Genomic DNA, 13,698 nt, shown 5'->3' with positions numbered 1-13,698 from the left:
GTTGTGTTTTCATTCATTCATTCACATGGCCTATTTACGAGTTAGTCAAAGCGTGTATTTTGGCGCCAAACAAAAGCTAGTGCTGAGGAGGTAACCATAGCAACAGTGAGCTAACAGGAACGGTTTCCCTTAGTTTCCCAGACGCTACAAAACATTGACAAAATATTAAAATAAGCTTAAAAGGATAGTTCACCCAAAAATGAAAATTACCCCATGATTTACTCACCCTCAACCATAGGTGTATATAACTTTCTTCTTTCAGATAAATACAATCGGAGTTATATTAAAAAATGTCCTGGCTCTTCCAAGCTTTATAATGGCAGTGAATGGGTGTTATTTTTCAATAGTCCAAAAGAAGTCCAATATAGCGCATCCATCCATCATAAAAAGTGCTCCACACGGCTCCAGGGGGTTAATAAAGGCCTCCTGAAGCGAATCGATGCGTTTTTGTAAGAAAAATATCAATATTTAAAACTTTATAAACTGTAATCTCTAGTTTCTGCTAACTGTCGTATGTGCGTACATGAGAGAGTGGCGTTCCAGCGGATGATGTAAGTGTAGCGTAAGGTCCGGCGAGAATATGCTTGTCTCGCGAGAACCAAATTCTGTTTACAGGAGCAAAGGAATCAAAGCTTCCTTTGATTAGCAAAGGAAAACCAGTCTGTCTCCTCTTGGCATGTTACAGTCCTCTGACATTTTCCTTTACAAATCCTCGTTTTGACCGGTGTTTTGTTTTGCTCTCTCCGCTTCTCTTCCGCATTCGTCACTTCTCACGGAGCTTACGCTACGCCTACGTCATCCGCTGGAACGCCACTCTCTCGTGAACCTGCATATGACAGTTAGTAGAAGCTAGAGATTACTGATTACAAGTTTTAAATATGGGTATTTTTCTTACATAAATGCATCGATTCGGAGTAAATCATGGAGTAATTTTCATTTTTGGGTGAACTATCCCTTTAATGTCATTTAACAATTTAAAACACAAGTACGTAAGTAAATAAATAAATAAATAAGACAAGCGAAATGAGCTTCAACGTATTTCGCCCTCAAAATTATGCAAACTTTCTCATAGCTTTATTTTGTACTCAGGTTGTCGTCTATATGCTTCATTCACAAAAACCCTAACTCAGTAGATTTATTTTTAGTTTTCCGAAACAAAAACTGTCAAAGATATTTTCATTTGCGCTGTGAAATTCAATCTGAGAGGAGCTCAGCGCGGTATGAAGACGCAGCGGGAGAGAGCCGCAATAAATACTTGTAAGTTGATTGACAAGGCTCGTTATCTCTCCCCCTGCAGTCGCCTGCAGCTCAGCTTCTGTTTCTCGTTTGGGATAGAAAGTGTTGAGCGCTGCAGAGTCTCAGAGGACCCGCAGACTCACCCGCTCAGGGCCGTTCAGGTCAAACCGGTCAGCTGGTTTATGTGACGTTATGAAGCTCTTGGACGCTTTGAGCTGCTCGTGTCTTTGGGAAACGGGAATTTAACTGGATTATATTCTAATCGGTTTATTAAACAATATCTGCTGGACTTGGTTCAAGAGGATGGAATTGAGGAAAATTGTACCAAGCCTGCTTGTCCTTTATGCTGCGTTTGGCCACTTCTCCGAATCGTCGGAATTTAAAGGTGGGCTTTTTATTTTGAATCACACAGTACATCTTAAAATGTAATATAAACTCCGATTTGTATGTTGTGGTTTTTTTTCCATTGGACTTCCTTTGGATTGTGACAATTAGCTTACAAGTGATGGTGTAAGTTCAGTGCTTTCACATTCTTGGTGATATAAAGTGGTCATCTAGTTAGCTGTGCGGTTAAACCGTTAATTCCGAACCCAAATTGTCCTTTATTGTCTCATTTCATGCTCCCCCCAGCGACCTAGTCAGCGCTCAGAGACAATGCGCCCAAACAATGAGATAATAACATGCAAATGGAAGCTGTTATCCATACAAACAACGATTGTCAGAAACTAACTTTTTAGTAAGTGGCAATATTTGCCCCCTAGATTTTTTGAATGGTCCTTCTTTGTCATTATGGCATGTTCAGAAACAAAAGTTATTTTCTACATTATTGCACAAAGTGTTTGCATGTAATTATTAAAATAATAATAATAATTTGCACAACAAATAATTGGCTGAATGATGTCAGTGTCCTTCCAATGACAAGCGTTTGCATATCAGTAGAATTATAAAGAAGACAAATAAAAGACGATATTAAACAGTGAAGTGTGCAAGAAGAGGGATAACAAAACATATAAATGTTTGTTTCATATATGTATATGTTTTAGGGCTCAGTGGAGTCTGTTAAACTGGCTCTCGGAGGCTCTTTAGCAACAGCTGGTCTCCTCATTGACTGTCCATTCAAAGGAGATTCAACTATCAACAATGCAGGTAAGCACTATTCTTACAGCATAAGAGGAACTTGTAATGTTTTTCACATACTGTATTTAAAAAATTACATTCTGCACAGTATAGTATTCCATTCTAAACATTGCCATGTTATCATACTGCCCTCTTGTGACAATGAATAAATACCACAGATATTAGTCCTTCAATCAATTCATGAATTTTGAATGAATGAATGATGCATATCTTGAAATGTAGAGAATGTGATACACACTACCATTCAAAAGTTTGGGGTCAGTAAGATTTTGTAATACTTTTATTAAGCAAGGATGCTTTAAAAAGTCTAATGATGTATGGTCAAAAGATACATACACACATTTATAATGTTGCAAAATATTTCAATTTCAAATAAATAATGTTCTTTTGAACTTTCTGTTTATCAAAGAAACCTGGAAAAATGTGCCACAGTTTCCACAAAAATATGAAGCAGCACAACAACTGTTTTCAACATAATAATAATAAATGTTTGTTGAGCAGCAAATCAGCATATTAGGATGATTTCTGAAGGATCATGTGACACTGAAGACTGGAGTAATCATGCTGAAAATTCAGCTTTGCATCACAGGAATAAATAAAATTTTACAATATATTAAAATAGAAAACAGCTATTTCAAATTGCAACAATATTTTGTTTTTTACAGTATTTTTGATCAAATAAATGCCACCTTGGTAAGCATGACTTCTTTCAAAAACACTAAACATCTTACCAACCCCAAACTTTTGATCAGTAGTATAAATATATACATTTGTTTTTGAACTAGAAACATTTGATAAAATGTGACTGTTGTTTCTTTACAGTAGGCAGTGACATTAATGCAATCCTCGGTAAATATCAACAAAGATTCAATCATATGTGAATGTACTATCGCAACTGAATTATTTTCATGCCTGTAATGCTCTCTGTGATAATAATAAAAAGAGCCTCTGATATGGCCAGGTGATCACACCAAAGCTCTGATTGGACAGCTGATCATCTTTAACCAGATCATGGGAGAGCTGAGAGAGGATATCAGAGAACAGGTAAGAGAAAGCCATAGAGGAATGAATGAATGAGGATGAATGAAGGAACTGGCTTGGATGTCTTCAGAAGCTCTATAACTGAATAACACAAAGCCAGTCTACAAATCACTTAACTATAGCTGTCTCTGCATATTAAGCTTGGATTGGAGGACATATTTTATTACAGACTTCTGTTTCTAATTGGGACCGTGCATTTTATCAAATTAAATTCTTTCTACTTTGATGTGTTTTCAGACAAAAGAGATGTCTCTCATCAGAAACACCATTCTTGAATGTCAAGTGTGTGGTAAGGGATGGAGAAAGAGCTTGGGCAGGAGATGGCAGACCATGTCTGAAGATTGTTGTGGTATAGAGGTAATCTGTATGTGTGTCTCTCTGTTTCTCAGGATTCCATGAGCCTCAGTCCCGATGTCATCCTAACCCCTGCTATAATGGCGTGGGCTGCATGGAGAGCATGATGTTCCCAGGATATCTGTGTGGCCCCTGTCCAGAGGGCATGACTGGAAATGGAACACACTGCCAGGACATCGACGAGGTTCCTTCAGATTGCATATTATTATTATTATTAATATTATTATTAGTGTTTGCTAAGGCAAAAAATACTAATTTTATTACCTGAGTCATGCCCCTGTGAAAAAGAAATCCACTTAAAGGGATAGTTCACCCAAAAATGAAAATTACCCCATGATTTACCCACCCTCAAGCCATCCTAGGTGTATGACATTCTTCTTTCAGACGAATACAATCAGAGTTATATTAAATAATGTCCAGGCTAATCCATGCTTTATAATGGGAGTGGATGGTAGCCCAAAATTTGAAGTCGAAAAAACTGCACCCATCCATTATAAAAGAAGTCCACACGGCTCCGGGGGGTTAATAAAGGCCTTCTGAAGCGACGCAGTGCATTTGTGTATAACTTTATAAACCTTTATCCCTAGCTTCCGCTAACTGCCATACGCGCGTTCACGAGGGAGTGGCGTCCTGCGGATGACATAGGAAGTAGGCGTAACATAAGCTCCGGTGAGCGTCTGAAAGAAGAAAGTCATATACACCTAGGATGGCTTGAGGGTAAATAACAAGCTAATTTTCAGTTTTGGGTGAAATAACCCTTTAAGCATACTTTTAAAATGAGTACTTATTAAATATTGAAATAATGAACTTTAAAAGAATATACTTGTATGCAAATTGAGTGTAATGTCTTTAGACACTGTATTGCCTGTTAATTGCAATTGAATTATACTATATTATAATAAATGCAATTAGCTGAGTGCTTTTTTGACCCACTTAATTAGGACTTAAGTACATCTTTATATGTAATTTCATAATTATTTCTATTTTCTTTGAAATATGGTTAAAGTGCACTGCTGAATGTACTGACAAGCATCTATGAAAAAACAAAATATACTTTAATGTATTCTATAGTAATTGTATTTCATGCATTTAAATATGTTTGTAATTACACATTTGTAACACTGAAGTTGCAATTTAGTATGTTTAAAATATAACTATAAATGTAATATTGAATATTACCATTAAAATTACTTTAAAAAAGTACTTTACGTGTGCTTTACTATGTTAGTCAACACATCAAAATAAGTGTATTTCTTTAAATCACGACAACAGATGAAAACTGTATTTACAACAGTAAAACTTAATTTGACATTATTACAAAGTGCACTTTTTAGATGTGTTAAGAAACATAAAAGTGTAATCTCTGTAAGTTCTCTGTAAGTAACCTTTTATTTCATTAATATTATATTTGAAGTACGCTACAAGTGCACATTTAAAAAAATTCAATACAATTTTCCGCTTTACTTTTCTTTTTCTCTCTCAATATCTGTCTTTGTCATAGTGTACCGCTCAGCCCTGTTTCTCTGCAGAGTTGTGTGTGAACACAGCTAAAGGCTTCACCTGTGAGTCCTGTCCCATAGGATTCACTGGTCCAACACTCAGGGGGGTGGGTTTTGAGTTTGCCAAGAGCCACAAGCAGGTAAAATGTGTCAAAATCTAATTACAACATAATTTTACTTTGAAGTGAATAGTCTTTTACTGTGTGAATGTTGTTTATTTGTCAGGACTGTGTTGATATTGACGAATGTACTGAGCACTTTGGTGCCTGTGTGCCCAACTCAGTCTGTATAAATACAGTGGTGAGTAAACTGTCTAAATTTGCATATAAATAATAAACACTAGAATTGGCAAGTTGCATAGCAGCCATAAGCAATGAAATGTGAATGTACTAATGAAACGGAAGGCTCTCTTTTCATAGGGATCGTTCAAGTGTGGCCAGTGTAAAGCAGGATTTGTTGGTAATCAGACTGCAGGCTGTTTTGTAAGCAGGACGTGTGAAACTCTGGGCTATAAGCCCTGTGATGTGAATGCACACTGTGTGATGGGCCGCAACAGTGACATTTCCTGTGTGGTGAGAATCTAAAAACTTCATAGTACTTCATAGTAAATCCTGACAATTTCCGACCTGGAAATGTTGAATGCAAAATCATTAATTTGTATTTAAAGCATATGCAGCTCTTAACTGAGACAACAAATTCTTTAATGTTTTGGAGTACATCTTTGCTTCTTTCAAAAACTGAAAAAAGAACAACCAGGAATTGTCCATATAGCTGATTTTTCTCTCCATTTTATGTCTTGCAGTGTAACATCGGCTGGGCAGGTAATGGTAAAATTTGTGGTCCAGACTCAGACATTGATGGTTACCCAGATGGCCCTCTTCCATGCATTGACAACGACAAACACTGCAGAGCGGTACATACTCAGTTTTTAGGAGGAAATTCACTATGAATGAATTGCATGTTGCAGCGTAATACCGGTCCAAATAGCACATATTAAATTGGATTGCAAGTAGGTTTTATGCATAAAAAGTGGTATGACTGTTTACTGAATTTGCCCCATTTTAGACAATTCATTATTTACAACCCTTTGAATGGTTTTCTGCTTAACTGATGACCGTTCTCCATCAGCAAAACATATATACTTTAATTTCGGTTAGGATAATCATTTTGGTATAATATGCATATAAATTTGTTATAATCCATTGAATAATAATAATAATAAAAAAATTGAATAATAATTTGAATATCCCTGTGCAGGACAACTGTGCAAATACCCCAAACTCTGGGCAAGAGGACACAGATGGAGATGGGATTGGTGATCAGTGTGATGAGGATGCAGATGGAGATGGAATTAAAAATGTTGAGGTTACTGATCAAGTGGTGAAAAATTTAAAAAATATTTGAACAAGCATTCAATGCCAAACTGTTTTCACCTGGGCTGGTGTACTTGAAAATGTCTTTTTTATTATTTAGAAATTAATTGTCTATGGGGCAGATTCTAAGCAGTAGCTATTTTAATTTTGCATGTATCCAGGACAACTGTCGTCTGGTCCCTAATAAGGACCAGCAGAACTCTGACACAGACTCCTATGGCGATGCTTGTGATAACTGCCCAAACGTTCCCAATGGAGATCAGCTTGATACTGATGGCAATGGCAAGGGAGACATCTGTGACAATGATATTGATGGAGATGGTCAGTCCCATTCACTTTTAACTGTTCTGTGGTTTACGGCATTGTACCACATTATTTGTTCTCACCACTTTATTTTTTTACAGGCATCCCTAACGTGTTGGATAACTGTCCTAAGATACCCAACCCCATGCAGACAGACCGAGATGGAGATGGTGTGGGTGATGCCTGTGACAGCTGTCCTGAGGTCAACGATCCATTGCAGGTAGGGTTGTCTCGGTACCGGCAGGGATTGTAGGTGGGGGGAGTGAATGACCAGTGCTCTCTTTCACCCTCAACACCACAACTGAGATGAGACCCTTGAGCAAGGCACTGAACCCCCAACTGCTCCCCGAGCGTCGCAGCAAAAATGGCTGCCCACTGCTCCAGGTGTGTGTTCACAGTGTGTGTGTGCACTTGGATGGGTTAAATGCAGAGCACAAATTCTGAGTATGTGGGACACCACACTTGGCTACGTCACATCACTTTCACTTTTAAAACTGTGTATCATCTGTGTAGAAGTCATAATAGAAGTAGCTTTTATGATAGTGCCCAGTGAGTTTGTGTATATCAAGAAAAGCATAGGTCCAAGCACTGAACCTTGTGGCACCCCAATAACCTAGATGTTATCACATTAAGTACGAGTTCCACAACACGTCAACTTAAGCAAACTTTGATCATATTCCTCAACATATGAAGACTCAAAACAAATCATTCATGATTGACCCATCACTAGTTCAGAAATTGGATAACTACAGATGCAGTAGCTCATGTTAGGGTTAACTGCTGTTTTTCAGCTAATAAGAGGTGAGCACTTGAATGACATCAGTTAAATGTACCAAGTACAAGATTTCTTCCATAATTATTATTAAAAGCATATATGTAATAAATAAAATAAAGTTGATTGGATTTTGTGAACAATAGTGGCACTTGAGTCAGTGAAGGCAAAGAGACAGGTAGCCACCCTGCTTTTCAAATATGAATTCAATGATTAATTTCCATATTTTACTGTTTTTGCAGTCAGATATGGACAACGATTTGGTGGGAGATGTATGTGATACAAACAAGGACATGTAAGTACTTGTGTAAATAAATGCTTATTTTACCCAAGTACAGGTATAGTGATTTTTACTGTTCTCTTAAAGGGTTATACTTGAATTAAGTTAGTTTCCTTTTGGTTTATGTCAGTTTCATTATTCTTTTTGCAGTGAGATTCGTTACTCAGCAATCTGCTTGTCATTCATTCTTTAACGCTCTAGTGAAAAAGATTCTCTGTGTGTAGGGATGGTGATGGATATCAGGACACGCGGGATAACTGCCCTGAAGTGCCCAACAGTTCTCAGCTGGACTCAGATAATGATGGCATCGGGGACGAGTGTGATGATGATGATGATAATGATGGAATTCCAGATATCCTTCCTCCCGGCCCAGATAACTGCAGACTTGTTCCCAACCCCAGTCAAAAAGATACTGATGGTCTGATTCTTAATTCTGAGTTTTGGAAAAGCATACTAGCATACTACTAAAAGTAATATATCTGACTTCTGGAGTTAATGATGTTTGACTGGAGTTTTTACACAAAATTTGATTAAAGCTGCAAAATAACAACTTTTTATTTTTGAGATGATATCTGGACCATACATAATGTGTGCGGTTTCGCAGACTTTTCATTAAAAAAACTAGTATGCAGTAACCAGTATACTAGTATTATTTTCCAAAGACACCTTACATATTATGTATTGTTTTACTGATCCAATTTAGAAATGAACATGTTTGTTTCGTACCTTTTCTCACATCAGCCAATGGAGTTGGTGACATGTGTGAGACAGACTTTGACAATGATAAGGTGACTGACTTGTTGGATGCGTGCCCTGAAAGTGCAGAGGTCACTATGACAGATTTCAGGGCATTCCAGACAGTCATTCTCGACCCAGAAGGAGATGCTCAGATCGACCCCAATTGGGTGGTACTAAATAAGGTGATCATTAAACACAAATGATCATTTACAGTAATTATAATTTTAGGCCTTTATTTTATCAGCTAGTCTCTGAGCTTTTACTATATTTTGTGCTCATTGTAGACTAAGTCTGTGAAGAATTATAAAACAGCTTTGGTGTTTTTATAGGGAATGGAGATTGTGCAGACCATGAACAGCGACCCTGGTTTGGCTGTGGGTACGTATGTAAACATATTTTCATAGAGACTCCATAAAATCAAAACTTGCATTTGTGACTTTTACATTTCCTTCTCTTCCAACAGGCTGACAGGCATCTCTGTGTCTCAACGGCTGTATTAACCTCTTTATTCTTTATTTAGGCTACACGGCATTTAATGGTGTCGATTTTGAGGGCACAATCCATGTGAACACGGCCACTGATGATGATTACGTGGGCTTCATCTTTGGCTATCAGGACTCTTCAAGCTTCTATGTAGTAATGTGGAAACAGACAGAACAGACGTATTGGCAGAATTTACCTTTCAAAGCCTCAGCTCAGCCTGGAATACAGCTTAAGGTGAGAGTAACCTCAAAATACAAATTAAAATTAAGGCTGTCAATTGATTCAAATATGTAATTGAATTATGCACATGATATGCAAGTTAATCTAAACTTAATGTGAATATTTGCTGAGAAAAACAAAGCAAGGGAAGTACATTATTGTGACAGATGAATAAAGCATTGAATAAAGGAAAGTAAAAAAGTGTAGCACTTTTTAGGAATGTGGAGGAAAAAGAGGGGAAAATTGGATTGGGTCATAATATATTTAAAATGTAATTTATCCCTGTGATCAAATCTGAAATCATAGAAATCATTCTAATATGCTGATTTGATCCTCAAGAAACATTTCTCATTAGTAGTTTCAATGTTGAAAACAATTGTGCCGTCTCATATTTTTGTGAAAACCATGATACTTTTTTTTCAGGATTCTTTGGTGCACAGAAAGTTTTAAATATTTAAAAAACGGTCACTTTTTATCAATTTATTCAGCATCCTTGTTGAATGAAAGTATTATTTCCCTTAAAAAAATAAATCTTGCTGACCGTAAACATTTGAAAGTATAGTATATAAAAGTAGTGTATACATGTAACTATTCATGTTTAAAGGTTTTGCTAACATCACCAAGCAATTTCTGTCTCACTCTTCCAGGCAGTGAAGTCTCGTACAGGTCCTGGTGAGTATCTGCGTAATGCCCTGTGGCACACAGGAGACACACCAGGGGAAGTTACTTTGCTCTGGAAGGACCCAAGAAATGTGGGCTGGAAGGACAGAACGTCCTATCGCTGGCACCTCACTCACCGCCCACAGGTGGGCTACATACGGTGAGAGCTAATCTGACTTTAAACTTTAAGAGATACACAAAACAAGTACTGTATATCTCTTACTACTAAATCTCGGAAAAAGTTTTCTGACTGTATTCTCAATATCTATGGTGTAGATTAAGATTGTATGAAGGTACAGCCCTAGTGGCAGATTCAGGAGTCGTGATAGACACAACTATGAGAGGAGGGCGGCTGGGCGTCTTCTGCTTCTCTCAGGAGAACGTCATATGGTCTAATCTCGGCTATAGATGCAATGGTAAGCAGCATGATTCGAGAAGCATTCTGAGTATCTGAGGGTCAATTTGACAGTTGTTTTTGTTTGGACATTTGAGCACATGCAGTTCAGATACAGTGTTTGAGTTTCTCAGATTGACTCACTTTTTGTATATCGCACAGATTCCATCCCAGATGACTTTATTCTGAAGCAGATGAATGTGAGGACATAAGCATCCCCTCATCTCAAGAAGCTATGTCTACATGTGTGCTTGTGTATATGTGTGTGTTTGGAGTGGTAGGAAGAGATAATGATTGAAATTAGTTTTTTATCTTGTGCAATTCTAAATCAGAATTATAAACTACACAGCGCAAGTTTGCATTGTGCACCAACATGAGTATTATGGTGTGGTATAGGAAAAATTGTTTACTCAACAAACCCTTAAATATAAAGCTAATGGAATAAATGTTCTAAAGATTTAAAAGCAAATAAGCAATTAATAAGGTTGTAAAATAATGCAGGCAGTAAAAAAATGACTAAATAAGTTGACTGTGAATTTGACGGTTTGCAAACATTGTTAATAAAAATGTGTTCACAGACGTTTGTCCATGAAACATATGCACAGTCGTGTTTCATTGTAAACCCCATAATGTGTTGTCTTGATTCAGTGATTCAGCACTTTTCTCATGGTTTTCCCATCCCGTTCCTCACAAAGCCTCTTTCATCCAAAGAGACCGATTGTGAGGTTTTGGTCATTTCAGTACCATGGACAGGGCTCTACTACATATTTGCCATGCAGTGTGCTGCAAGAATTTACTGAAGAAACTAAATAAGGGCATTTACAAAAATGCTTTAGCACAGACATAACCCAATTGGTGATTTGAAATGGTGAGAGATTAGGAGCCGCAGCAGTATAAGCAAGACAAGAGTATGCCAGTAACAAGTTAAAAGAATTCACAGATCTATTGTGTTATACTTTAAATGTTAATAGAATAAAACGAGTCTAAATCAGTACTGTTATGATTTATGCTCTCTAATGCTATCCAGTGTTTTCATGTAATGTGATTGATGGGGGTTGGCTGGCACAGGGTTCATTTCTGGTTCATAAATAGATGCTGTCACAAAATGTAGCATCTGAATGTCAATGTTTTTCCTCTCAACTCACGCTAGATTAAAAAAAAAAAGAAAAACATAACCTGTCAAGGTGTGGACATGTGTGATATTTCAAATATTCATGTAACATTAAAAGTTAACTCCCCCAGTTATAAATGTTATGAGAATGATTTAGAGAAAAATTATTAAAAGTTATTAATGTTATATCATACATAGATACAAACTTTATATTTTTATATAATTAGAAGATAAATGATGCTGCCTGGCTTTTGCTTCGCATTTAATAAAGAATTATCAGTTATTCATGTTTTAGGATTTACCTCTAAATACACACATATTGCCATAACCACCATAGATCAATATTCAGATTAGCAATCAATAAATTTGTGTTCATCAGTGTTTGATTATAAACATATAACATTTGCCTTTATACAAATGTTTCCTGCAATACTATCAGTTTTTACAAACAGCTGCATTGTGTAAAAATTCTAAAATCTCTGCAGTTCTTTTTACACACATGAACAAGTATTTCAGTACGTTTCTATTCTTGACACAGAAGTTGTATATATATGTCGTATAAACCAGAAGTCCCACTTCTGGTTTATAATTTGATTTGTGAATCAACAGATTAGTTTATTTAAATTTCATATACAACACTCTAACAAACAACTTGTTTAAAAGAACTACAACAACAATATATTATTACTTTCACATGCTTCAGCTGGACCCACAAAGATTACACAAACTGTGACAGTGTATAGACCTACATTCAATTTCTATGGCCCTTTAATGTGTAGCATATAAAGATGGGAACATTATACATTAAAGCAGCACTATGTAACTTTTTCATTTCAAAATTTGCAAAATGTATATAATGAGCGAGTACATCATGAATTCATCTTCCAAACCGCGTTTTTGTCTTATTCCGAATCACTACGGTACACTTATAATAAGTACTTATATTTGGACTATTGTAGCCTGGTCGGGTCGTCGCCGCTGCGGAGTAACACATACCTGCGTGAACCGCCAGAGACATAAACTTAGAGAAGTAGCTCCGGTTGGAATGTTCTTCCGCGGGATATGTGCAGTTCTGTTTATTAACCGCTAGAGCGCCAAAAGTTACATAGTGCTGCTTTAATGTTTAAAGTACATACATGCAAAACACTTGCAGTTACAAAAGCATTGTGCCAACACTCTCTGGTATCTTCATTGCATGCTACTCACTACAATGTGATTTGACTGCCTCGGCAGCATTGTGCAGTGCAAAGCATAAAATCAACAATAGAGAAACTTGCATAAAATGATCACATAGGTCGAATGAGGTTAATAGGATATTGGGTTATTATGAGGGACATTTTTGCTCCATCTAGTCTACATAAACATATTACTATATTCTAACTGGGTTGCCTCTGACTGAGATCACATGGTTTCATGGGTCTAATATCACTGAGACAGGAACCCAGAGAAAACTAACAAGGTTAATGTTAGGGACATAATGTTTCTTATTTCTGATTATGCATGTACATATGGCTGTAATAAAATACAAATTCAACAAAAAAGTGGGAGAGCAAGTTTTGGCTATTTTGAGACTGTCATCTAAATGTTTCAAATGAATAAGCATCTAGGTTCTCTCATAGTTATTCAATACTAGCATTCATAAAGTGAAGTTTTATATTATGTGTGTATTTCCTATTATTATATTATTATTCCTAGGCACTACAATAGCATAGTTATCGATACACATAGGCCTACTACAGTGGCCTTGGTGATATAATGTCATTTTACTGTCCATTTTTCTCCTCTCTCACTCGTTTACTTTGTTATTCATTCATGCTTTCACTTTTGGTCAAACAGGCTTCAACTGCATACATTGCAGTGATAGAAGCTTCTCTAAAAGAGTGTCCCAGATTTCAAAATAAACTGTAGATTATAAAATATGTTCCTTTACCTAAGTGTGCGGATTGCACTAATTCATCCTAGAATTATGTGCCATGAAAAACACAAATTCTCTTGAATTGGTTTGTAAGTGGCAAAATCTTTTTCCTTTACATATTAGCCAGGAGAAGGAAATGATCCAATTGTTTGGACAGAGAGCAAGTTTCAAAGGGCCAAAAAC

At 36.6% G+C, this 13,698-nt stretch overlaps 1 protein-coding gene across 1 annotated transcript; it reads left to right on the top strand.

The window, feature by feature from the left end:
• The first annotated feature begins 1,220 nt into the window (after positions 1-1,220).
• On the top strand, positions 1,221-11,109 carry LOC107731553 (thrombospondin-3b-like). Its single transcript, XM_016542669.1, has 21 exons — positions 1,221-1,406; positions 2,280-2,382; positions 3,196-3,222; positions 3,335-3,417; positions 3,652-3,703; positions 3,804-3,952; positions 5,270-5,407; positions 5,493-5,567; positions 5,687-5,839; positions 6,070-6,180; positions 6,525-6,632; positions 6,802-6,961; positions 7,045-7,163; positions 7,958-8,010; positions 8,220-8,413; positions 8,737-8,915; positions 9,063-9,111; positions 9,254-9,450; positions 10,083-10,255; positions 10,372-10,511; positions 10,652-11,109. Exons 1-21 carry the CDS (start codon positions 1,221-1,223, stop codon positions 10,699-10,701), a joined length of 2,499 nt encoding a protein of 832 aa, XP_016398155.1. The 3' UTR covers positions 10,702-11,109.
• The last annotated feature ends 2,589 nt before the right edge of the window (positions 11,110-13,698 follow it).

The sequence above is a fragment of the Sinocyclocheilus rhinocerous genome, unplaced genomic scaffold, assembly GCF_001515625.1.
Source record: "Sinocyclocheilus rhinocerous isolate Xijiao unplaced genomic scaffold, SAMN03320098_v1.1 scaffold429, whole genome shotgun sequence".
Taxonomy (NCBI): Eukaryota; Metazoa; Chordata; class Actinopteri; order Cypriniformes; family Cyprinidae; genus Sinocyclocheilus; species Sinocyclocheilus rhinocerous.
Note: the sequence above shows the minus strand (reverse complement) of the source record. Positions and strands in the feature narration are given on the sequence as shown.

What these genes read in the sequence shown, in the direction of transcription:
- LOC107731553 (XM_016542669.1), top strand. Translation starts at nt 1,221, where the DNA reads ATGAAGACGCAGCGGGAGAGAGCCGCAATAAATACTTGTAAGTTGATT. An exon ending in TGACATTAATGCAATCCTCG is followed by an intron (nt 3,223 to 3,334) that starts GTAAATATCAAC and finishes TGATATGGCCAG; the next exon opens with GTGATCACACCAAAGCTCTG. An exon ending in CAATGATATTGATGGAGATG is followed by an intron (nt 6,962 to 7,044) that starts GTCAGTCCCATT and finishes ATTTTTTTACAG; the next exon opens with GCATCCCTAACGTGTTGGAT.